Raw genomic sequence first — 25,184 nt, forward strand, 5'->3', positions numbered from 1 at the left:
ATGCATAGCAGTCTCAGGTTTGCTTCAGGGCTGGCAGGCCCGAAGTCTCAGCCGTAGAGGCTCGTGATCCTGGGTTGAGCAAGCAGAAGTCCAGCCGCTGCCAGTGCCACAGAGGATGGGAGACGTGGGTGCCGGTGCCGGACGCGGCAGGATGGGGAGCGCTGGAGCAGCTCCACCTCTCCATCCCTGGTGGAGTGGGCTGCCTTCCTCTCACCTCCCACGTCCTCTGTGGTACTGCTGCCTTTTAGCAGGCTCTTTAGTGAAGGAAGGAGACCTTAGTTCTATGGTTTGCTTCAATTATAGTGACCGTCCCTGAGGAGCAGCTAAACTGCGTGTTTCCCTGTCCTGCTTCTGCAGGAGAGCTGTGAAGAGCTGCTCGGGGGGTGCTTGCTTTTTATTAGGTAGGTGGAAGGAAGGAGCGCAGCAGGGAAATGGCACTGTGCGAGGAGAGAGGGAGATGGGGTTAGTAAATGTCAAGCTGTTCGCCTCCTGTGCGTGCTCGAGCACATCCGCAGGCTGCAGGAGCAGCAGCTCTCGCTGAGGACAAGGCAGAGGTTGTAGCAAGGGGCAGGTCAGGCTCCACAGGAGCCAGCTGCCCGCACTGCTCCCGAGGGGGCGGCACGGCGGGCGCCTGGGCTCAGGGCTGCGTTCACAGAGCCGCATCCTCAGGGCTGGTGGCGTCTACGGTACCGGCTCTGGGAGTTGGCATGGGGTAGATTTGCAAAGCCCTCGCTGGACTGTGGCACCACTGCTCACCTGCGACTGCTTCCCTTTGCCTTTCCCCCTTCTGACTCCTCCACAGGAAAAAACAGGATCTAGCACCTTCCTGGCTGATGGCTGCTTTGCCAGAAGGCCGTCCCCGTGCCCTCTGCCGGTCCCCATCCCCCTCGTCCCTGCAGTAGTGTGTGATCTGCCTTGTACACCGTGGTACAGGCAGCACCGATTGTCCTGGCGGGCTGTCAGCGAGGCCGCTATCACTCTTGTCACTGCCTGCTTGATTATCCCTGACACTGCGCCGAGGCTGACATCCTCCTAATGTAATATAGACACCACAATGATTACCATCATTGTGAGAACTATAAGCACCAGACGATGAAATTTAACAACAGTAGGTGCAGCAGGGACGAGGGGCGAGATGGGAATCGTGCTGTCTCTGCTCTCTGCCTGCGGCCCTGAGCAGTCTCCATTTTCCAGCAGGACCTCTGGAGTTTTGCACTCCTTTTTCTCCCCGTTACCCAGCCACAGTGCTCCTTGCTCAGCCTGGACCATCTCATGGTGCTCTCGCCGGTCAGTTATGTTCCTGGGCAATTCTTCTCTAGGCACCCTCTTCGTCAGAGGGGTCTGCTCTGTGTACCCAAGGCATGAACAAGTCTGCTCGAGGGTTCCCCCTGTTCCTCTTCAGTGATACCCTGAGCCGTGGGGAAATGGCAGGACCCCACCATAGGTGAGATGAGACAAAATGGGCCAGACCGCCACTTGTCTGGTGGACACCAGCAGATCCTGAAGCTCCAGGAGAAGCACTGGACGAGCGTCTGAGCAAGCGGCGCCTCTAAGGGCAGGTATCCTGCTGCACTATTTGTTGTACCAACTAATTCCCTTTGCCGAGACCATATCTGGGTCACTGTACGAAGCTGATCAGCACGGGCCTGGCTGCGGGAGCTTGAAGTATCCCCCTGAACAGAGACCTTCCCTGCCCCCCATAATAATGCTAGGTGGGAAAAACCTTTTATTTTTCTGGTGTATGGCCTTTGTAGGGCATGACATGGCACGGTCCCATCTCTGGGGCACGAGGGGTTATCTCAGGTTGTGCATGGCTGTTGTACCCATAGGGGTGCAGTTTGGTCTTTGGCCTCCCTCACCTGGAGTACCCCTACTTTGAGGTGCGATGCTATGGGAGCAGGAAGGCAGCCCGCTCTGTTGCTGCACGTAGTACTTTGCTCTTTTGCAAACATGCCAGGTTTGCACTGTGATTAAACGCTGGTGTTTGGACTGCAGCTGTCCAAACCAGGTGTATTGGATTCATACAGGGGGAAAAAAAAAATAGTTTCTGGAAGATGACTGTTACCCAGACCAGACGCCTTTGCAGCAGGAGCCAGAGCGCCGCAGCGTCTCCTGGTGGGGCTGCAGGGCTTGGCCCCAAGCAAACCCCAGCTGGGGTTTGAGCTGTGGGTACAGCCTGTATCCTGGCCCAGTGGGGCTGAGAGTTGCTGGGGTTACCAGGTGCCATGACAGGGTTCAGCTTTTTGTTTGTCGTTGTTTTTAAGTGGGGCGGAGGGGGAGTCTTGGCATGGAGATGATGCTGTGCAAGCACAGCAGAGTGCTGCCCCTCCAATAGCTCGATTTTGGGGAAGGGCTGCTTCTTGGGGGATGTGAAATGGAGCTGGGGGGAGAGGGAAGGAGAAGGGGTCTGTTTTGGATCGCATGTGTACTCCACCATCCCAGCCCTCCCGTCAGTGTCCCCCCTGTTGTCCTGGGCGAGGAGGCTGGAGACTGGCCCTGCTGCCGTGCACGGGAGGCCAGCGCCCGCGGGAAACAGCAAGGCTGGGGCTGATGAGACAATTTTTACTTTCTAGTGGTGCCCAAAGGCACATGTGCTAGTGGTGCTATACAGGGAGCTCCCCCAGGGTTTGTTATTTTCCTTCATGTTTTATCATCAGATACCTTGACCCATGGGAAGGTGCTGGGTCCTCTTGTGGCAGCTCATTGAGTAGTGATTTCTGCACTCGTGGGAGTATTTCTGCACCCTTTTCTGTTCCTTCTCGGGCTGCCCAGTTTCGTGGTGCTGAGTGTGCTCAGGGGGACTGGGGAGTGGCAAATGCTTTCTCTGAACCTTGACAGCTCCCTGGATATATAGGCACGGAGGGAATTAATAGTAGAGATGAGCATCGTTTGGTGTGCATTAGGAGCAAGGCAAACAAGTGAATTTAGAGAATGGATGTTCTGAGGCAGTGTCAGATCTGGTTATACAGTTGCTGCTGTGAACGTGTATTGGCAATTGGTTGTGTTACCAGCTCTGCTCTTTAGTAAGGCTACTTAGCACTTCCCTGCTGGTTTAGATCATCTTCTCAACTGTTTATAATTGCACTATGCTTAGAAGTATTTGGGATTAAATTTTTCATGTTGCAGGCTGTCCTGAGCTGTTTGATATTCTTCCCCCCACCTGCCACCATTATAATTTTTTTTTTTTTATTTCAACTCAGTACTTTCTGTTGTTTTGCCTGTGTTAATATTTCCCCCCGCTCTTGCCACTTACTAGTTCACTCGCAGCATCTGCTGCTGGACTCTTCTTTCCACTGCCATGCCTGGATCTTCTGGCTACTGCATCCAGCTTCAGCCTTTCCTAGACTTTTTATTGAGATTTGCAGCTTATAATTTGGTCTCGATCCCCATCCCCTGAATACAACAGCTTCCTCCTCAGTGCTGCCTGAGGGCTAATGCCTCCATAGGTAATTCAGGGGCTCTGTGCAACCCCTCTCCTGTCCAATAACTTCAAGTTTGCCGGCCACGTTGAGCAGGGCTAATGCAGGGGCATTACTTCTTGTGTCAGCACCGCTGGAGTATTTGCAGGATTGGGCTTCACTCTCGTGTTCCTGCATTGCCACCCACTCGCCCTGCCTGTTGGGGGGTACGTGCAGACTGTGAGGGGATGGGGTGTGTTCACGAAGGGATTGCAAAGTAAAACACAGTCTACCAAGAGCATGCAACCTGCACCCCCTTTCTCCCTGAGGCTGCCAGTATGGCTGTGTGTGAGTGTACCTACATGGAATAAGAAGCAGGGTTTCTTGACTTTGAGGTCACTGCTGTTACAGATTTCAAACCCAGATCCCAGAGCACCGGATCACAGGAGAATTTCAATGAGAATGGCTTTCTAATCTGGACAAAACTAACGGGTTTTGCCATCGCTGAGGAATGTTTGGGATGTCTTTGGCCAGAAAATTCACCCTCCGATTCAGCTCAAGGAAAAACCCAATATGGGAAATGTCACCTTAGATAAGTAAAACCCGGCCAAGTTCTGAACAACCCAAAGCAAAATGCTACAATGGAGAGCGCAAAGCTATCTTAATTGCCTGGAGCACTACCATTCATTCCCCTGCCTGTCTGGTACATTCTTGTGCTCGTATGGTCACTGTTAATTCATGCTGGATTGTTCTAATTAACGCCGATGAACTGTTCAGCCAAGAAGACTGCAGAGCTCTGCAGCTGCAGGGAGGGCTGGAGGAACATCTCCTGGTTTCTTTTTCTGTTTTTTCCTCCCTTGTGGACAGGCACCGTTTCTGTCCGTAACCAAAAGGAGCCAATTTTCTGTTTCATAATAGGAAAATACTAATGTCAGGACGCCCTCCTTACCCAAAGCTTTCTCCTTGAAGATTGCTCCTCTTTGCTTTCCTAATTGCCGCTGCTCAGCTGGAGGTAGCGTGCGCCTTCCAAACACATTATTTTGTTATGCTGTTACTTACCAAAGGGAAAAAAAGAGTGTGAGAGAATATTGCTTTGTGTCAAGCTTTCCTCGCTTTAACCCTTTCTGTGGTGATGTGGGGCGTTTTTCTCTAGCGCAGGATGTTTTGCTATTGGCAATACATGCTTTTTGATGTGAAGCTTGGGGTGTGATGGAGCTCTGATGTGAAGAACACCTAGAAATAATTTCTTCTGGAGTTTGAGGATGCCTCTAAAATGTGTTCTCTTACTAAAGCATCCTCTTTGGAGTCACTGCACTCACATAGCAATCACCTATAATAAGACAAGAGTTGCCGAATTATTGTCGCGTATGGGTGGTTTGGGGACCAAAATGACGTGGGTGAAGCCCTTGGGATCAGGTTGGCTGAAACCTTAATGCTTGGAGTTACCCTTCCTTGAAGACTGGCAGGTCTGGAGCCTGTGAGAGCAGAGCCTTGGGGAGGGCGCTGGAGCCATGCTCCACATGTTTCTTAGGGACTGAGAAGTCGGACAAGGATCGCAGATATATGGCTTGCTGCATCTCTGCTCCTGGCTCATGGGCCATGCTCTTGCCGGTCAGTAACCAGGAAAATTCACAGAAATGCTGTTTTCTCCAGAAGCTTCAGAAATGAGCAGGTCTGAGCCTTTTGTGTGCCACCCCACTGATAGTGGCAGGGTGGGTTACCATCCTGGCAGCCAGGGCAGGTTACCTGAATCCCCTGGGGCTTTTTTGGGAAAAAACCCAGTTGCCTGGAGTAGAGCTAGGATGGAGTAATGGTGTATGTGGACACAAGGCTGCTGGGAGAGGCGTGCTGTTGGGAATTTCCTAGTGACATGGAAGAAAGGAGGAGCTCGGGCAGAGCAGGGACCCCAGCAAGAGCTGCAGAAAACGAAGCTGAAGCCTGAAGATTAACCCTGTAGGTCTGGAGGGACCATGCAAAGCCGAAAGAGCAGCCTTTTGCTTAGTCTCCGAGCATACTCCTGTGGCTTCAATGTCAGAAACCACTTTCTTTAACCATGAAAGGAAAGGGGAGGCAGTGGTGGTGGGGTCTCTGCTCAGGCTCCTGAATTCATCGCCAGCTGCCTTTCAGTGAGCGGAGTCGCTTTCTGCTCCAGTTCATTAACATCTGGAAAAGAAAAAGGGTGGAGTAAGTATAGAATCATAGAATAGTTTGGGTAGTTTGCCGACATATCAGGAGGGTCTCATCCTGTTCTTGAGCTGTGTGATGTGCTGCTGTCTGGATCCTGGGCACCTGCCTGCCCATACCTTTATTTTTGCTGGCTCCACCAAGAGAAAGTTGTGGCGGTATCAGCCTGGTGGGTGTCTCTAGCCAAGCTTCTCCTTAGTCCTGCCTTCGTGCTGCCAGCACGGGGTGAAATGTGGGCGTTTCTGAGGTACGTGTTTGTCTTGTGGAAGCTGGTTGTTTACTGTTTGTGTTTGGGTGCTGCTCCGAGACCCAGGACAGATCGGGGCAGAGGCAGGCAGATGTTTCGTGAGAAATGGTTTCTGCACCACCTGGTCTCTTCCTTTGTCGTAGTGGTCAGGTCTGCAACAAACCAGCAGTTACAGGCAGAGCATTTCACCTCTAATGAAGTTCCAGCAAAGAGGGGTTTTAGTCCCGTGGGAAGCAATGATTCAGTTCCCAAGGATCATGCAAGCTCGGGTAGGTGCCAAACATGCTTAGCATGGAAATCGCAGTTAAGCATGGAGTCAGCTACCTCCTTGGGGAGGTCTAACTCTCCTTGGAGCATTTTCTGCTGCCGATGTCTTCATGTCTGGAATTGCAGGTATTTGCAAGTAGCCCGAGGAGTCAGAGAGAAGCAGAATCCTGTTTGCTGTGTGGTTTTCTTCTTGTATCTTACTTAAGAAAAGATACGGCATGAGGATATTTTTTTTTTCCCTGATCTCAGATGGTTGTAAAAAGCTCTTCTCTTTTACCCTGTATTGGTTGCACCTGAGTGTGCAGACAGGCCAGGTTAACAAGTCGGAAAATGATCTGAGGAGGTGACTGTGAGGGGTTGGTGGTTGCGAAGTCTTGTGGTGGGACTGAGCCCTTCTTGTTGGGGCAGTGCTGATGCTGACAGCACTTCCCTTGGGGCTGGCATTCTCCTCTGCAGTTGTGTGATGTGTCGTGGAAGGGCAGGCCTATGGGTCACAGCTGCGCGCTTTGGGTGCAAACACTCAAATCCAGGTAATTGCATCTGACCTTCAGGATATTCCCAGTACAGATCTGTGCCTCTCCCCACCCCAGCCTGGCCAAGTCCTGGACTGGTGGTACAAGTCCTGATTTCCTGAGGGGTGCCACTTTACTATGGCTTGCTTAGAGACGAGGTTTTATCCTACTTCATGTGATCCCCTTGCTCCCATTCCTGGTACCCACTGCTGCCTGTGCCCGGGGCTGCCCTGCTTGCACCCGTGCTGCCAGGCTCCGCACCTAACGAACCCCGCGGGCAGTGCACAGGGGGCTGGGGGCAGGCAAGGCAGTTGGTCTTGCATTTGCAAAACCCAGCAAGTGGCCTTGGGGAGCGGGCGTGTGAGCAGTCAGTGGGCTTTAGGGGTGTGTTTGGGCGAGGGAGACCACAGGAGGAAGCGTGGTGGCTCTGCCTGTGCCGCTGGTTTGGTTCCACAGAGGTGGGGGGATGTGGGCAGTGTGGTGAACAGCTCAGCTTTTGAGTGACAGGGGGGATGCGCGTAGCCTGCAAGCATGAAGGCAGGCAACTATAAAGCCAATGGTGTGGGCAGCAGGTCGAATGCACTTTTTTTTTCTGGTTGCAAAGCCTTTCTTCCCTTGTTCCCCTCATTTCCAGAGCCGATATTGTTACCTAATCCACGTTGCTAAAATTCTTCTGTGTTAGAGGATCAGCTTTTCTGTGAGAAGACTGCTGTACTTCTCTCTAATGTTGACTGTCTTTCTTTCTCTTGTTTCCCTTCTTAGATCTACAATGAGAATAGAAACCTGTTTGAAGTCAAGGAGAACGTGCCCAGGAAATTGGTGGAGAAGGTCGCAGGGGACATTGAGAGCCTCTTGGCCAAGAAAGTCCGTGCTTTAAAGGTAAGGTGATGGGCCTGTGTGCTGATATGTTCAGTTTGAAGAAGAGGGTTGATGCTGGCGTAGCATTGTGATTTCAGCTTCAAAGTAATTTCTGTGGTTGCGTGGCCTTTTCTGGGAACTGCATCCTGCAGTTGCACAGATTCATATGAAGTCTGCCTGGGGTGTGAGGTGAGGATGTATCATGTGAGGATCTACTGTAGGTATCTTCCTGCTTTTTGTCTCCTCCCACTGTCATGTGAACACCTGAAGGTGCTGCCACAAGAATACAAGTGACGGCAAAAGCCTGGCAGCAAATTTGACCCAGTCATTTAACTGGGGGTGTGGTGAGCGGGAGCGAAGGTACTGCGGTATCCCTGCAGTGTTTCAGACAAGTAGGGTTTTTTTCCTGTTTAGGAGAGGACGCACTGAAATGTTTGTGCTGGTGCCTGGCACTTGAATCCTGTGATTGACTGTGTGTGTGAGTTGCCCTCGTGGGTGCCTGCGTACATTTCCAATCTATCGTCCTATTTTGTAGCAATCCTTTTAAAATGAATTCATTTTATCTGTAGTGGAGTGAGGTAACCTGCTCGTGGTGCCGGCTCGATAAAACCCAGTGGTGGCTGTAACAAGGCGGCAGCAGGGCTGTGCTCTGCTACAGCGTTCTTTGCCGCTGGGGCAGAAACAGGTAATTGCCTTCCTGGAGAGATGGAGATACCCTCTCTGCTGCAGAGGGGTATGGGAGCCATGTAAGAGTTTCACTTCCAGGAGCTGTAGTCTCCTCTCGAATACCTGACTGTAGCGAGCAGGATGAAGTTGTGCAACGGACATCTGGCAGTATGGCCAACTGGGCATGCCTTGCAGCTTGGTTAACTAGAAGTGCTTTTGTGGGGCGATAGGTAAGGGGAAGGCTCGGAGCAGGTAGCATAGCTGTTGTGTCTGCATAGGGACTATAGCCAAAAAGACTTGGTCACCCTTCAACCTGATCGGCAGGAATGGGAGCACAGGAAAAAGTACCATGGTGAGGAAAAGGTGTTGCAATAACTGAGGTGTAACTAAGGCAGTGAGAGTTTGGAAGTGACCTATCTCCATAGCTGGGTAAGAAGAAGTAGCTCAGAGAAGGTACACAGAAGGAATCCAAGACACCCATGTAGGCCAGGGGAGTTTCAAGACCTGATAGGATCTGAGTCAAGTGTGGTTGAAGGCCAGCTTGACTGATGGGATGGCACGGGGTTGTCCACAGTAACTGATAAATATGGTAACTGTAGGGATTTGGGTGAAGAAGATTGTTGTGTATTCAGTTCTTGAGTTTGGGGGAGGTAAAGATCAAGCCTACTTGGGACTCACGCCAAGTGTTTTAGCTTGAATGGAAGGAGCTGAAGTGGGTGTAAACATTGTCACCACTGCATTTGGGTTTGCAGAAGTGAAGAACAGCGAGACCAGTTCTTTTCTTAACATGAGCTTACATCCCTGTGTTTGCACAGTTTGTGTGCATGCGTGAGCATATATCATCTATTAAACGTTCCAAAGATGTGCACCACCTGTAGATGCTGGAGGAAGACACGGGTGACAGAAGTTAACTGCAAACTTGATACACACCTGGACAAGATGTGGCTCCTGTGGGATGGGCAGGGTAATAACACTGGGTTACCCGGCAAGACTGTGCCGGGTGGTTTCTACTGTGCCATTTGAATTTCAGCTGATCAGTCGCAGTGTTTTTCTTACCCTTTGCTCTGACTCACACCGACTTGGAGAGAGTTTGTGCACCTTCTGGTGCGAGGTCAAGGGTAGGGCTGCTGCCTGTGGTACAAATAACCTTGTTTGTCTTCCAATTTGACTTCCCTTTTGTTGGGTTTTTGGGCAGGTTGATGTGCTGTTAAGGGCTCACCTGATGCTGGACCCGATGCAGAGGAGTGATTCTGGCAGCACTGGTTAGGTAACGAGCACTTGCTGGTGTTTTACTGTAGTGGAAACAATGATCCGTTGACCTGAATGAGTCCCTTCAAGAGGACTCCTTCAGAGCGCAGTCGCTGGATGGAGCAGTCTCTTACATCCAGCTTGTGTGTAAATTCTTGGCATCTTGGATTGGTGGTACTGACAACAAAATCTGGAAATGGGGAAGTTGATGGGAGGAGAAGTTGGATCTTCTGAATTTCTTCCACATTGTACTAAGCTACTTCAAAGCAGTGGGGTTCCCACAGCTTCTTCCACTCTCCAGCCTGTGTTTTCTTCTGTTTCAACTCTCCCCTTAGTTGAATCATCTCTCCTGGAGTCATTTCCTCCCCTTCTCTCATGACTCACGAGAGTGATGATGACTTCTTGAAATATATTTTTCAGCATCTGAGTCAGGTGGGACTCCATGTATCAGCGAGGGCAGGTGAGGAGGGAGAAATGGATCCTCTCCTTGAAGTATGAATTGCCGCGTCACTCGTACTCACTCTACTGAAAAGATGCCTCCCTGTCTCCTTTGCTGCAGGAGAGAGAAGGGATATTGCCTGTGCTTTGGTGAGGCTTTGTAGGAAGGTGCTAGCTAGCCTTTGGGCACACACGATGGACGCACGCTTCAAGAGTGCCATTCTGATTAGGTGGTGATTCAGTCCAGCCATCAAAGAGCCTGTTTTCCTCTGTTTCTAAGTGAAAATATTAATGTGTCTTTATTAAAGTTAAGCTGTGTGCAGAGCGCTTATCAATAATACATAGTTTCTTACCTTGTGTGTTGCATTTCTAAGAAGCAGAAATCAAGCACAAGGAAACCAAACTCGGCTGTCTGGCCCTGACAGCCATAGTGCAGTGCTGTGGCATGGGTCTGGCACTAGCAGGACTCTCTGATTTCACACGTGCTTTTTGGAGGACTGCCGGAGACAGGGGTGTGTAGCAAAGAGGATAATTGTTTCCTAAAATAACAGTAATCTACAAGGGGCTGGTTATTTGGATGCTGTCCCTCCCTTTTTGTTCCGGACCATCATATCTGATGACAGTCTCATCATGGGACAGAAAAATTCCTAGGAAGTTCTTTTTGCAATCCCCACCTGTTCCAGCTGGCACTAGAGAAAAGCATCTACAGCTAGCTCCTGGGGGACTTTTACCTTGTGTCCCAAGCAGCGGCCTCTATTTGACATGGAATTTTATCACCGCTAACTGCCCTTTTCCCCAGCATCCTCCAATGTCCTTTCTCCGTGATGATTTCATTGCTTCAAGCCTGCCCTCATGGTCTCCTTTGGGCTCTGTAGTTCCAGCTGCCTTTTATTCCCAAGCTTTAGCAGGAGGGGAGGTAGAAGAGATGGTCTTCAATACCAAAAGTACAGCTGCTCTCCTTTGAAATGGAAGTAAAAGATATTGCTATGGTGGAGTAACTCCTGAAGGAGATGACGTTAAATTTACACAGCGTATTGCATTGTGGGGAAGTTCCAGGGATCTCGCTACAGGTGAGGTGTAAGGAAACAGTAGGTATGTTCCTGACTGGGTAGAAGTTTAAGGGGCTGCTCTTGGCCACGCTCATGAGCTTGCCCTTGTTAGGGCTGAGAAAGACATCTTCCTTCACATGTGGAAAGGAACAAGGTGGCAGGTTGCCAGATGACTACAAATCCCCGTTGTGTTTTCCTTGTGATGGGAATCACAGCTGGCTGGCTCGTGGATCGACATCATCTGAGACTAGAATTCAACAGGTTGGTTGCTTGCCAAATAGATTCTTTTGCCTTTTTTTTTTTTTTAACTTAAATTTCCTATCTCTTCTTTGATCTCTCAGTGTGTTTGGACCCCTCCTTGCCTTTGTATGTGCCCAGAGAGATGTGTACCTACAATTTAGGGCTTCTTTGGTGAGCTTGTTTAGGAGACCAGCTGTTGGAGTTTGCTGCTGGTGGAGCACTGAGTGAGCCAGGGCAAAGCCATCACCTGGGGGCGGGCATGGGGTGGCCGCCAGCTCTGGATTCCCAAACCCGAGAGGCATTTTTCTCTCTTCCCCTTTCTTTTCTTCTCTCACTGTAGCCTACTCTAGGATTCCCCACTTCACCCGTAGCGGTGAGAACTTCCCTTCCTCTAAAGTCTTAGTGGCTGTGTTTGGTGAGGTTGGTGAAGGTGAGGCAGTTCTCTGTAGAAAGGAAGGCAAGCAGCAAAGGTAAAAGGCACTGGAAAGAGCGTCCCTTGCCATCAAATCCAGCCCCTTGCCTTCTCCATGTGCCCAGAACACAAGGGCATCTCTTCTTCCCTTCCCTGTGCTGTTTGCCTTTCCCACTTTGTGCTCTGCCTGCAGACCTGTGCTGCTCCTTCCTGCCACGCTACGTCCCTGGATGCCCCAGCCCTGTCTGCTCCTCGTGGCCACCAAGGAGATCTCGGCAGCCCAGCCTCACTTTCTCACCCGTGCTGGCAATACTGAACAGCGTGGATCAAAGTGAGGGGGGGGGCTGAGGAGGGGCTGCTGAGGTGATGAAAGGCTTTGGAAAGCGTCGGTGCAGGCGGCTGAGGGGTTGCTGCATCGTTTCTGCTGCACAAGCCCAATGCCCCAGGAAATTCTTCTATTGCCACAAAAGCATCTCTGCAGTAAAAAGGTGGTGGGGGATCAAAAGGAGGTCATTACTTGTGGTGCAGGATCTAGGAGGGTACTCCCCCCCTCTCCTTCAGGTCTACAGACACCCCAGATCCGTTTCTTTTATAATACTAGGTGAAGTGCATGAGCGATGCCTCTGAGTCTGTCCTTTCCCAAAGCTCCGCAGACTGGGGGAGAAGGGAGTTGTGATTTGATGGAGGAGGTGGCTGAGAGATGGAAATTTTAGATCCTAGGGTATGTTTTAGGCTTGTTTCTACTTTTTATGCAGTTCTTGCGAAGGCTGCTTTTGGATGCTGACTGCTTCATCCTTCACATATTTAACCACAGACAATTTGCTTTGCCTCCTGCGAGCGGCACATCCCACTGTTATGATCCTGGGTTATGCCCTGAAGTGAGCTATTTATACACTGTGACCGGCCTAAAGACTGCTGTCTGTGCTGGTGGTCTTCCCCCATCTCTAAGAAGAGACCTCCCTATCCACAAAACACGGTACGAATGTCTGTGGGCTCTGGCGTTGCCCCCATGGGATGCTGGTGGCATGGTTGCGCCAGTATTTTTTCCAAAGAGCTGTTTTAGTTTTGCATATTGTACATCACCGGCAAAATCTTTTGGCTTAAGGTGAAGTTCATTGCATTTTCTGATGGACCTCAGCTGTGTGCAGTAAGTGTCAAATACGACGCATTGAACAGAAGTGCAGCAAAGTGGCATTTCATGTCTCAGAGAATTTATAAGAAGTGTGTATTACACATATGTGTGTGTATTTTACATAGATGTGTGTATATGTAGTAGGTTTGGTGCACCTTGCATGACTCCGGTGATGAGAGAACTAACAGCACTTACCAGTAGTTAAGAGAAAAGTTTGTGGGGTTTGTTTTTTCTGTTGTTGTGGAATTTAGCTGCATATTTTTGTTGCTATGTTTTTAGCTCCAGTGTGGCATGAGCATTTGGGGGAAAGGAGGGTTCAAGGCTCCTGTTCCTTCAGCTAAGGTGTAGGAGCTCACAATGTATTTCACTGAAGACTTTCAGATTTTCCTGTAACGAGTAGGAAAACCTACACTTGGCGTTAGACATTTTCTTTTGGCAGAAAAATGAATACAAAAGACAAGACTCTGGGGATTTTCTGTGTTTTGAAAGCATACTGCAGGGACGTCTGGCTGGGTTTCTTGTGGCTACAAAGGCTGGATGAACATGGCTCTAGGAGTTTGGGGCGTTCCCATCTTCCTTTGCCTCAGATCCTAAGGGAGGGTGGCTGGAAGAGCTGGGATTTGGTGCACGGCAAAGATGGTTGATCTGGAGATGAGTAAGGCTTGGGATTTCTTACTGCCTTAAGCAAATTTCTCAGTTTTGTCTCTGATTTCCACCCCCCGCCCTCGGTTTTGGGTTTTCCCACTTACTGGCGTTTTTTCCTTGCATATTCGTTCTGATGTGACAGTGCAGTTAGTATTTGGCCATGCTTTAGGATCCTCTGATGGAGGGCGAGGTGGGAGTTTGTTGCATTACCACGAAGTACTTACCAAGCCAGCTTCTCGGGGGCGAGAGCTGGTCAGCGGGGGCATTGCGGGAGGTAGGAGCTCAGGCCGGTTGTGCTTTTAGTCCCGGTTGAATGCTCAGTGCATTACTGTTCAGCTGGGACAAGTTCCAAGCTCCATTTATGTCTGGCACAAGCATATATCAAGAGTGCAGAGGGGATTTAATTGGACAGGTTTATCCCTTTAACAATTCTGATAGCCCTGAGATTTCCCTTGCAGGTATGTGGTGAACAGAGTCTTTATCAGCTCTTCTGCTCCCTGATAGGGACAATAAAAGGTTTCACTTGTCTGAAGAGCTGCAAAAATTGGCATGCAGCAAAACAACTCTCAGCCCAGTTCAGAGCATCTCCCTGCTCCCTCCTCTCGGCGGCGGAGGTGCTGACCTCCATCGCGGTGTGGGCTGGTAGGAAATCAGCACTGCGGGCACGGCGGCCTTCTCTTCCCTCCTTCGCTGTTGGGGGTGTTGCTGTCCTCTGGTCTTGGTGGCATGTGGTCTTCAGGGCAGGCAGCGAAGGGGGTCAGCGTTCAGCAGGAGCAGCCCTGGGGTCATACTGGATTTCTCCTCCACTGCTGGCAGTCCAAGGTCCCATTGCTGTCTTGCTGCCCTGCTGAGCTGTCTGAAGCAAGTTCTTCCAAGTGCTCGTTGGCCAAGTCATCGGTGTGTTTAACTAGAGGGGTCCCAGGACAGGGGAGAGAGACCCTCCTGAGCTGTAGTGCATCAGGGATTTGGGTTGGGTGGCAGCATACGGTGCTGCACACGTGGCCCTCGTGGGTTTTCCTGCTGTGCTGCGATACAGCCCTGGATTTTACCTGGTGGGGGACTTCTGGGCATGCCAGAAGGCCACCAACAGTCACACCCTGGCCCGCTGGGTCCCAGACGAGTGTCCAAGCTAAGGGACACGTTACCTGTCTTGCCTAGGCAGCAAAATGGGGGAGGAAAAAGGGACTAAACATAGTTCAGGTGAGCTCAGATGCAGCCTGTGGTTTTGGTGGGATGTGGGGCTTCATTGCCCCGTGCACACCCGCCCCATTGCAGCCCCACAGCCACAGACAGGAGCTCTTGCATTCATGGAGGAAGGACCACAACCAACATCAACCTTGCGCGTGCTGAAGTACAAAACATTTAAAGGTATGATCTCTGTGCTTTGTTAATTCATAGTGACAAATCCATCCCTTTTCCCCCTTCTTTGCTAATTGCTGGTTGGTGGCTTTTGTTTTTAATTCTATTTTTAACTTGCTCCTAATCAAATCCTGGCTCACTGTCCCCGTGTGTTTGTTTATTTATTCGTGTGTGTGTGTGTGTCTTCTCCTGCCTCACGATTGTTCTTGCGCTGGACCTGCTCCAGTAATCCAATTTGAATCCAATCTCCCAGGTCTGGAATTCTAATTTACAGATTGCAGAGGGGAGGCAAACAATGCCCGCGCACCAGGATGGGGGTTTATTGTCTAATCTAATCAGGGACAATCAGATGTTTGTAACAAGTCTATCAAAACTGTATTGGGCCAGTTTGCCGAGCAATGTAACCAGCTTTCTTAATAGCGCTAACACAATTTAGGGCTTCCTGCACTTTCATGCAGATTATGTTGAACGTTTGTTTCCCTTTCTTCTCCCATGAACACTTGGCAGCAGCCCAGCCCCATGGGCTTTACAAACTTCCTAAGCTGCTTGGTGCACTCTGCGGCTGCGGGGGTTTGCGAGGGTGCGGGGGCTCCTGCTGCTGCCTCCCCTGGCACCGCCACGCGCTGGAAGTTGGATCCGGTTTGGGGGCACCCCTGCAAGGTACGGACTCAGTATCGCAAATGCATCTGGAGTCACAGATGGTGAAGCGAAAAGCAATGGTCCTGACCTGTTAAAATATTCAGTAAGTCTCTGTAGCAGGTCTCTAGCCCTCTACGCATGCTGTCAGCCTTCAGGCACCGTGGGCTTGTCTGGCTGTTGGCAAAGAACAAATGAAGAAACTTTTGTCCTCTCTTGCCCTTGGCAGATTAAGGCTGTTGTTTCTGGGTATTTGTTTTAAGAAGTTTGGATGGTTGCAGTTCAGAGAAGAGACCTCTTTGGGGTTTTTTGGGATGCCCTCCCAGGGCCGGCAGCAAAAGAGGAGGCAAAACCAGTTCTGCAAACGAGCTAATGTCTCTTATTATAGCTCTCCAACCCAGAGTGGAGTTTTCTTACTTTTCCTGTGCAAATAAATAGTTTTCTGACTTTCCCCTTCCCAAAACCTGAGATATCCCCCTGGTCCCTTACCCTGGCAGCTAGCTGTCAGCCAGGAGGTGAACTTACACTGGCTCTCACGCTGCAGGTCTGTACCACTTAGCTCTGTACCGGATGCCTTTGCCCAGGGATTTATTTTAGGCTTATGGATTCCTCCCTGCCCCAAAGCATCTTCCCTTTGGCAGGCGCTATGTGCTGCACTCATCCCTGAGGCAGGCACGTCGAGGGGAGCTGCAGCGTGCTGCTGGTCCCTGCATTGTGCCCAGGGCTGAGGTTTGTGGTCTCAGGTCACACAGCAGTGCTGGGAGCTTTAGCTGGGCTTTTAGCCTGAGCAAAGCTTGTCCTCGTACCTGCTCTCTGAGTGCTGCTGGGCTGGTTTGCACGCACAGGGAGGAAGACTCTGAACTCCCTCTAATGGGAACTAACCTTTCTTTGGGGGTTTAATTGCTGTGCATGCCTTGTCTTTCTGCGCTCTGCACCCTACAGTGCGAGGAACCCAGAGATCTCTGAGACTAAGTGAAGAGAAGGATGAAATAGTCCTTAAAGGGTGTTTTACTTCCCTTCCTAAAACTGCGTTGTGTATTTGACAGCAGTTTGCATGTTGTTTTTCAGTTTTTCCTGGTTTCTCCAGCACAGGAGCAGCACTCTTAGCAGAGGTGGAGGTAACTAAAGCCATTAGTGTTGTCAAGGGATTTGCAGCAGTTGTAGTTCCTGCCTGTCTCAGAGCTCAGATCCATCAGCTTGGTCCTTCTCCTCTCGAGCTCCCGAGGCCTGGTGGGGCTGCCTTATTCTATGCACTAAGGGGATGCGTTTGGGGATGGTTGAAAGGATAAAAGAAGATGAGTAAGACTTACCGTCTATCTATATAGATAGATATACATATAAAACTGGTGAGTGATGCAATAGAGGAGGGGGTCTCCGAGGGAATTGGTGCTAGGGAAGAGAATTGCCATTTAATTCTTTATAAAACAACCTTTAAACATGGTTGGGAAGAAATGTTTTCAATGATAGCAAAATAAAAGAAACCATGTCACTGAAAAAGGGATTTATTTGAATTTCCTTGGTTAGTTTTGGCGTGAGAAAATGCATTTCCATGGCAGTTTGGTAGCTAGAGTCGCTTCTGCATCCTGTCCTATGGCTTCGTAATCTGTGCATGGTGGGAGAGGGCGAGGGGAGGATCTTTATTTCCCCGGGGTTGCCTGTAGTTTTGCAGGGAGTGTGTACCTCTGCGCTTATGGATCTGCTCTCAGTCCCTGGGAGTTCGGCCCCTGCCCTCCATGCTGCTGTATATCCTTGAAGAGCACTCTGAAGCCCAAGATCTTGGGCAGAAAAGGCTCCCACCAATTTATTCTCGTTTCGTATTTTTCCCCCTGAATGTTTGAAATGCATCATCTGGGATGGAAGGCTCTTATATTGAATGGGAATAATTGACCTGGGAAGAAAAACTAAATCATTTTGAATTCAATTCAGGTAGAAGGAGGATTTTTTTTTTTTTTAAGGGTTTCATCCTCTAGTTGAACTAAAAATCAATTATTTGTATAGCTCTGTTTATGGACAAGTAGCGAAGTTAAAGACTCTAATGATTGAGGGGGTGGAGGCTTGGTCCTGCAGGTTAATGGACTTGCATGAAGCTTTTTTGTCTCAAAAGCTCTCTTCAAATCCCACCTTCTTTTCCTAAAGAAAGTGGATTTGGCAAGTCTCATTTCTGCAGCCCACAAAGCGCAAATCAGCTTTGGCACAGTTCAACTTGGTAGGTCTCTGCATGAGAGTCCGATGACTTGAATAGCAGGGATAGCTGCAGGTGACGAGCAGGAGGCTCGTGTGAAGACGGCTTGCATTTAGCTTGGCTGTGGGCAAGTGGTGCTGTGCTGTTACACACGAGCTGGCACGTGAATGCGCTCTCTGTCTTGTAGTATGGTGTCTGGTGGGGACTGTGCTTTCTGTTCCACGTAGCTTTGCTTTGCATCTGCTGCAGCTTTAAAGGCATAAGCCTGAAACCCATCAGCACCCAGCCCTACCCCATAGCAAGGAGCTATTATATATTCCCGGAGCAGCTGATGTCCATTAAATGTTTGAGTGACACTACAACAATGTGTAAAATATCTGTGATAAGGATCTAGCAAATCTTAATAAAAAAAAAAGGCGACAAGAATGTAAATTGCACATACAATTGTGATAAAGAGCCAGAGATAACATTAAAGAGATTGTATCAATTTAATGCAAGTTTAGTGCCAAAGCCTGTGATCTGCTGTTTAAAGAGGAGTTGTTGGGAGCCTGTGGTATTCCAGCAGACAGTGCTCAAATCGTCCCGGTCCTCTGGACCGGCCGTCCCTGCAGCCAGCATGCTGCATGGAATCTGCCTACTTCCAGGGGATTAATGAAAACCTCTCCTGCTGCTATAATAAAATAACATTCCTTGGAAAAATGAAGTGCCCCTCTGCCTGCTGGCCTTTGGGTCCCTCAAAATGCAATTAAAAAGCAGCTTAATACAGCCACGTGATGAGAAATCTGTCAGTGTTCACAGGCACGATCTGAAGTGAAAGCAAGATGAAACAGATGCGAGCAAAAATATTTAACCGTGCTCCTGCCTGCCTGCCTGGTGGTGCTTGTGGAGCAGCCAGCTGAACGGGGACATGCAGGGCTGGAACTGGGTTAGCTGGGGGAGCTGGCAGCAGAAGCAGCTCCGCAGGCACAGAGCTGGGCTGCAGCAGCACCTGCAAGGGCACAGGAGCTCATCCGTAACCCAGCCTGGGCTTTGTGTGTCTCTGCTTGCCTGGGCCTGCCAGAGTCCCCTATTTTCTGGACTGGTGTTTCTGCTTTATGTCCTTGCTTTCTGTCCCTCCTCTGCTGTTTCAGATATGCCATGTCCCTGAAAGTGGCCGGGGAGCACGGCGGTAAAGGCTGTTGGAAGTAGCCTTACAGGTTTGATGAAGTGGGAACTCCAGTTTTCTCAGCACGGTGCAGGGCTGCCGGCCATAGGTCGGTATTTGTGCCTGCCAAAATGTCTTCCCAAAACTTTAAACATAATAATGGGAATTAAAGCTAATTTTAAATGGTGGGTTTTTTTTTTTTCTGCAAGCATGAAAATTAAAAAAAATTCCTTTAAGCAAAGCTGGTAATTCCTTAGCAAGTGGGGCATTATAAAAGCTGGTACTGAACCACCCTTCCAGACTGGGATGCTAGCGCAGGGCTCCCACGAGCGCTGGCAGTGCTGCCTGTCTGTGGCTGATCGGCGCTGCAAAATGAACGATCGTCTTTGGCCGTCCTGTGTTTGCCTTTTTGTGTGCTGCGACTTGTAAGAGGCATGAGCTGAAATCCCACCTCAGCTCTACAAAAAGAGCTGCTGTAGCAACAACAACTTTACTGGAGTTGTGCTGGGAGCAGTGTTTCATGTTGCACGCCAGTAGATGGCACAGCTTTTATATCAGCTAATTATATAGGGAGAAAATGCCGGTCTGTGCCGTTCCTGTTGCTAATCTTAGCCATGCCTCGCTCTCCACTCGCACAAAAAAAGATGTCTCTGCTGATGTGCCTGTAATTGAGGAAGTCGGATAAGATTACGGGAGACGATGTTGAGCTTTGCAACGTTGGGGGGCAGTGGGAAACCATGATGGGGAAGAGGAGGTAAGCAACCGTGCTCTTGGATGAGCGTGGAAGAAGATAAGCGAGCTTCAAGGTGGTGGTAGTTTGGCTTCCCACGCACATTCCAGCGAATGATGAATTCCCTTAGGACAGATATATTTGACAGCTCCAGCTTTACGCATGGGGAAACTGAGGCCTGGAGAGATCATACTTTGTCTTTGATACACCCGGGAACGAGAGCTGTGCTTCCTAATTAAGTTCTGGGACTTTAGCTACAAGGTGTCCTTCATGCGTGGTTACTAGAATAACATCTCCCAGGAGCTCAAAACTCCTTCTCTCTGCTCTGCTTGGGTTTGGCACTATTGTTCCCTGGCCAGTTCAGGCTTTGAATGTGAAATTTTTTAGCAGAAAATGTGAAATGCACCCTTTTGAAAGAGTTCAGCCTTAAATCTTCTGCCTGCATGATGCTGCCCAGCTGTTTTGCACCTCTCCTAAGCCAAAGCAGCGCTCTGGCCCGTTCAGGCTTGGCACGTGGAGCTTGCTGAACGGTGGCCACTGGAGCTGGGAGGGTTGCTCAAGTGCAGCAAGACAGCCGTGAAACAGAGAGGGAGGCTGCCCGTCCCTCCATGCCCCTGTCCTGGGAGATGTGCAGAGACCCCAGCGTTAGAAGCAATCTTTCTTCCTACCTTCTGCCTGCTGAGGAACTTCTTTTCACGGCTGAAATTGATTCTTGCAAGTGGATGCAAAGGATATATCCCAAATCTTGAGGGCCTGAAGTGCGTGTGGAATATAAAACAGAGTGTATGCATGTGCTGCTGTAAATGGAGTTGTCACTCTAAAAGAAATGGGGTTTCTAGTGCTTGTCAGATCACTTTAAAACCATTTTTATTACTAGATTACATTCTAAGATAAAGTTTATTGTAGCAAAAAGGAGGGAAGGTGTAGGATTTGACTGCAGATTTGGAAACACTTAAAAATTATGAGAGTCTTTGAGCCTTAGCTGAGGGCAGACTGCCTGCTTCAGGGTTTTCCTCCAGGCCGTCTCCTGCCCAGCTGAGTTAAAGGATGATTTCCTGATTTCGGTGCAGACTCTCCCCTAGCACGTCACCGTTTATAACCAAGCAATGACCTGCCATGTGGACATTGGCACAGAAGCTCCAGCTTACGAGTCTGTCCCCTGTGTATGGGGCAGAAACCCTTTCAGGGCCGTCTGTCCCAGCTGGGAGTCCTGGGGAACACGGCGTTCCCCGAGTGTGATTTTAAAACAACTGCCCTGAGGATTTCGTGTCAAAACTGAGGATCAATCCTGGCACATGTTGACTTTCTTCTTTCCCTTCCTCTCCCCGTGAGCATTGCTCCTTCAACATTTTGCTCTAGTTATATCCTTTGTCTATGCTCTTACTTTTAGTGCTAAGTCTGCAAGCAAAAGAAAACACTGGGTAGGTGCTAACTCTTTTCTTAGCTCTTTCAGATACCAGTAGCATCCCTTTTTCTAACCTGGCCCCTTCTGTCTTTTCCTCCTAGTTTTACCTAGTGATGTTTGTCTACCTTTGATATGTATCAGTGAAAAAAGCTGTTCTCTGTTGCCTCAGCTGTTCGTTTGATGCAGCGTGCCAGAGAAAACAGCAGTCTCCTCCTCCCACCAGACTTGGACTTGAGAGTTGTGTTGCTTCGCATCTACCTGCTCCATCTCCCATCCTAGTTTAGATAACCACAAAGCACATCACAGACCAGATGCTGGAAGAAGCAGTTGCTTTGCAAGCACCATCTGAACACTGCAGCCCCCCACGCTGCTCAGAGCGAGCGTGGTACCGAGATGCAAACAGAAGAGCGATCTGCAACTGGGGAGGGATGTTTGGCTGCAGCAAACCTCCTGCTTCCAAACCAGCTTGTGGGTTTGGTCAGAACTCGGCTTTTTTGAATGTTGCACAAATATTTGAAAGTCACTCGGTATCTGGAGTGGTGAGAAGAAAGTTGGCTGGATTTAACCCTTAGACTTGCAACAGAGCCATGTTTACCATAACCTCTGGCCTCTCAAGAACCAGGTTTATTTTGCATACAGACTAATGCAGGTATTCTCCACTGCCTTGAGATTAGTGTTTTTCTGTCTCTCCCACCTCTAGCCCCTACTCAAACCCAGTACCTCTGCAAGGTCCCATTCTGAGTAACTGCTTTGCTCCCTCTGTGCTGAGCGTCCCTAAAACCTGAGCCATAATAGCATCCCTGCTAATTATATCACTCCAGATTTATTTCATGGTAATATTATTGCTGGCCTCAGGCATCACCGCTATCATTGGAAAACATCGAATGATCACAGCTCCTTAGCTGCCTCCATTAAACCTGAGAGAAGCGTCTGGGCCTGTTTATAAGTTTGTCTTTTGATGAGAGCCAAGGATTGATGAGCTAGTGGATGCGAGGTTTGCAGAACGTGCCCTGGAGGGAAGCTTGCCTCGTCACGGCAGCCATAAGGTGCAGATGGCAGAATCGCTAGCTGAATGCATATGCAGCCTGGGAAGCGGGGAGCGAGGCGAGAGCGTCACCTTTATCTCTTCAGGGCAGACCTTGCCCCCTCCTTCGCAGCAGCATCCAGCGCCGAGGGCTGCGCAGCACTCCGTGCGGGACGGCTCTGTGCTCCGGACCAGCGGTGCTGGCGGCTTGGTCGGAGCTGCTCCCAGGGAAGGGGGCGTTTTGAGTAAGCAAGATGTCTTGTGATGCTTTCTGCTGAAAGTCTTGGCGGTAGGGTGGAATAAAAGGCAAAAATATCAGTGCTGTTTTTTTGACAAAAAAATGGAGAAAAAGAATTCAAGAGTTTTCTCTGTGGTTTCCTTGCTAGAAATAAAATACTGCAGCCGGTGTGCTGGGTACCGAGGCGTTCTGCTAAGAGCGTGGCTGTAGGTCAGCGCGGTATCCCCAGGGCTGTTCTGTTCCTGGGACCCAAGCTCGTAGCTGCTTGGTGCTGCAGGCTGCGTCCCTTACGGAGTGCCGCGGTGGGATGGCAGTAGGTCTGTAGGGTGAAGCACTTGGTGCTGAAGACCTGATATCCTCACTCTGGTTTTTGGAGGATATATTAAAATATTTCAGCATACATCCCAGTACTGCGCGGGTCTGTTGCGAGGGAGTTTTTGTCTGCGCCTGAAGCCTGGTTTGTCTTGCAGGGATGGTGTGACCATCATCCCCGGCCAGTGTGTTGGTCTTTCCTATGGATGCCCGTGGTCCCCAGACAGCCACCTAAGGGAACAGCAGAAGATTATCACAGATCTGAGAGTTAGCTCATATGGAGAATGTGAGGAGGTAACTTATCAAGATCCCTTTCAAGATCTATAAAAGTAGATCAGTTGTTACTGATTTTACTGTGTCTGGCCGTAAAGTCCTTTTTGGTTATGGTGTGAAGTGCTCCAGCACGGCGATGAGTGGGCCAAAAACTTGACTGAAATGGGGTCAATAAATTACATGCAGACAAAGGCACTTACACTCAGACTGCGTCAAGTCTCCTGGTAATTTCAGCAAAACAGTCAGAGCAGAAATATGCTGATAATTATTTAAATTAGACTCCGAGCATTGAATTTTTTTTTCTTCAAGTAACAGCACTTCAGCACTTGTCCAGATGAGTGCTAATTTACCCAAATGGAAAGGTTTATTAAACATGCCAGCCAGTGATTTAGTAATATTTAGGACAGCAATTTTGCTTTATTATATCTCTTAACAAAGAGGACACAGGCTTCTTGATCCAGCACCAGAGCAGTTACGGGATGTTGGGCAAGATCCACGTCAGCTCTGCCTGGTCTGGAATTAAGGTGCATAATTTCTGCTTCAGTTTTGCCTCTTTGCCAATTGCAAACCTGGGACCTGATCTGAAAAAACTTCACTGACTTGACCAGATTGAGGGACACTCAAAATCTGGACGTATTCTAGGTGTAGGAGTCACAGCTATGGTTTGGAAATGTTGAAGGATGAAATTGAGTTTGCTCCAGTGAAATGGGCCCAGAGCCACATGCTGAGGAAGATGAGCCTCAGCTCCTCCCACTGCCCCTTGCTCGCTCTAGGACGCGTTTGACAACTGTGTCATTTTGTGGAGAAATTCAGGTGCACGAAGACGATCCCAGCCCATCATTTGCTGTCCCTCACTGATCTGTCGCACGGAGCCTCCTGGGCTCCGTTGTTACCGTGTGTGTTGTCATATAGGTGTGCCTACGAACTGGTAGATACGGTTGAATCTGAGCTGGAAGCTACCCAGCGTGTTTATCTTTGTTTCACCACCAGGGCTGTCTTCAGACTAATCACACTGTGGTATGCTGGCTTTGCTGTTTCCCTTAGGACTCTAAATTTCTTTGTTTTATATATTTGAGAAGATGCTTCACGAAGCCCAGTGGACTGAGGTTCTGCTAAAACGTCCAGTAGAAGTCTTCTACTGCTTTTTGTCTATGGGTGCAGATGTTTGGTTCTGTGGCTTCTCCCAGGACTCAGATGGGGAATTAGGACTACTTGCATGGATTAGAGATAATATAGAAGTGTCTTAGTCTGAGGATCTCCTCACAAAGAGGATGGTTGTATGGTGTGAGTGCTTCTAGGAGCTCCATCCAGGGGAAAATTTCTTTTAGGCTTTGAAATTCTTCTGGGTCCTCCAGAATAAAACCATTACCTGCTTTATGTGTGCATGCTCACCAAGAACTTGAGGATTAGAAACACTGTATAATGTACCAAAATCTGTGTTGTGCTTTTGTATCTTTAAGATCTTGTCTGGGGCAGAGAGGCAGGGACAGGATTTTGAGAAGGATTTCAGTTTTCTGCCATTAAAGTTTTAATAGGAGTTGAAGGAACAGGGTATGGACAGAAGTTCACTAGCTTTCTGCTGTAGGACAGTATAGTTTGCATATATCGTGTTCATTGATAATGGTATTTCTCCATCCTCTGATTATTGGTGGGAACTGTCATCTTTGCCGTTATATAGTAGATGTCTGTCTGTACTGAAAGTTTTTCCTCCTTGCTCCTTCCATAAATATCTTCTCCCTCTGTCTCTTTCTTTCCTCTTTTTTCCCCCCAAGATGGCTATGTTAAGCTATCGTGCTATAAAGCTTGGGAGCGTCTGGAGCTCTGGCTGTTTGCAGAAGATTTGGCAAGGGAGAACCTATTGGAGAACTGGATTGTAAATTCTTCCAGAGCTCGGATGCAGGGTGTAGCCAACGGTGATGGGAAGATTTTGGCTCGATTCCAGGCACTTGGTCTGTCTTTGGTACCGTCAGGTGAGCAAGTTCTGTAAGACCGATGAGTGGAAAGGCTGTGGCTGCTCTCCTATGCAAGTTTGGATGTTGAATGTCCCAGAGGAGAAACAGAGAAGTGGATCTTCTCTAGAGTTAGTGCAGTGGCTCTCTAACCTCCACAGAGAGCTGGAGTCACCCCGGGCAGGTTGAATACTGTTGTGTCCTGTTCTGCTGGAAGTGCAGAAGAGCTGCCGGGAGGAAACATGCCTTCTCTGCTCCACAGCGTGGGTGGGCAGGCCAGGTCTTCTAGGGACCATTGTTGATTCCCATCCTCCTCATGCTCCAGAAAGGGCAGAGCACTGTGCTGTCACAGCTCCTGAGAGGCGGGCAGTGTGTGTCCAAGGGAGGGACCTGGTGCACAATGATAGCATAGCATGGAGATGGACACCATGCTACTTGCACGTGCTTGGTCACCAGCTCAGCCTTGGGCTTCCTGCTCTTCATTGTGCAGAAAATTGTGCCCGCAGTGCATCCGATGGCACGGTGTCATGAATGTTTCTAGCAGGCCCTCAATTCTCTAGAGCAGTAGAGCTTGTTGTAGGGACAACAGTGCTGCCTTACCCAATGTGTTTGGTGAGACCAGTTAGTGAGCCCTGC

General features: G+C 49.4%; 1 protein-coding gene across 2 annotated transcripts in view; it reads left to right on the plus strand.

The window, feature by feature from the left end:
* Positions 1-25,184, plus strand: part of CACNA2D2 (calcium voltage-gated channel auxiliary subunit alpha2delta 2) — a 227,444-nt gene that overhangs the window by 80,043 nt on the left and 122,217 nt on the right. For both annotated transcript variants that reach the window (XM_076346119.1, XM_076346120.1), the window contains exon 3: positions 7,371-7,487. In XM_076346119.1, coding sequence (XP_076202234.1) covers positions 7,371-7,487 — 117 coding nt within the window. The remainder of the gene's footprint in view (positions 1-7,370; positions 7,488-25,184) is intronic.

Source organism: Aptenodytes patagonicus, chromosome 8 (genome assembly GCF_965638725.1).
Source record: "Aptenodytes patagonicus chromosome 8, bAptPat1.pri.cur, whole genome shotgun sequence".
NCBI classification, from domain to species: Eukaryota; Metazoa; Chordata; class Aves; order Sphenisciformes; family Spheniscidae; genus Aptenodytes; species Aptenodytes patagonicus.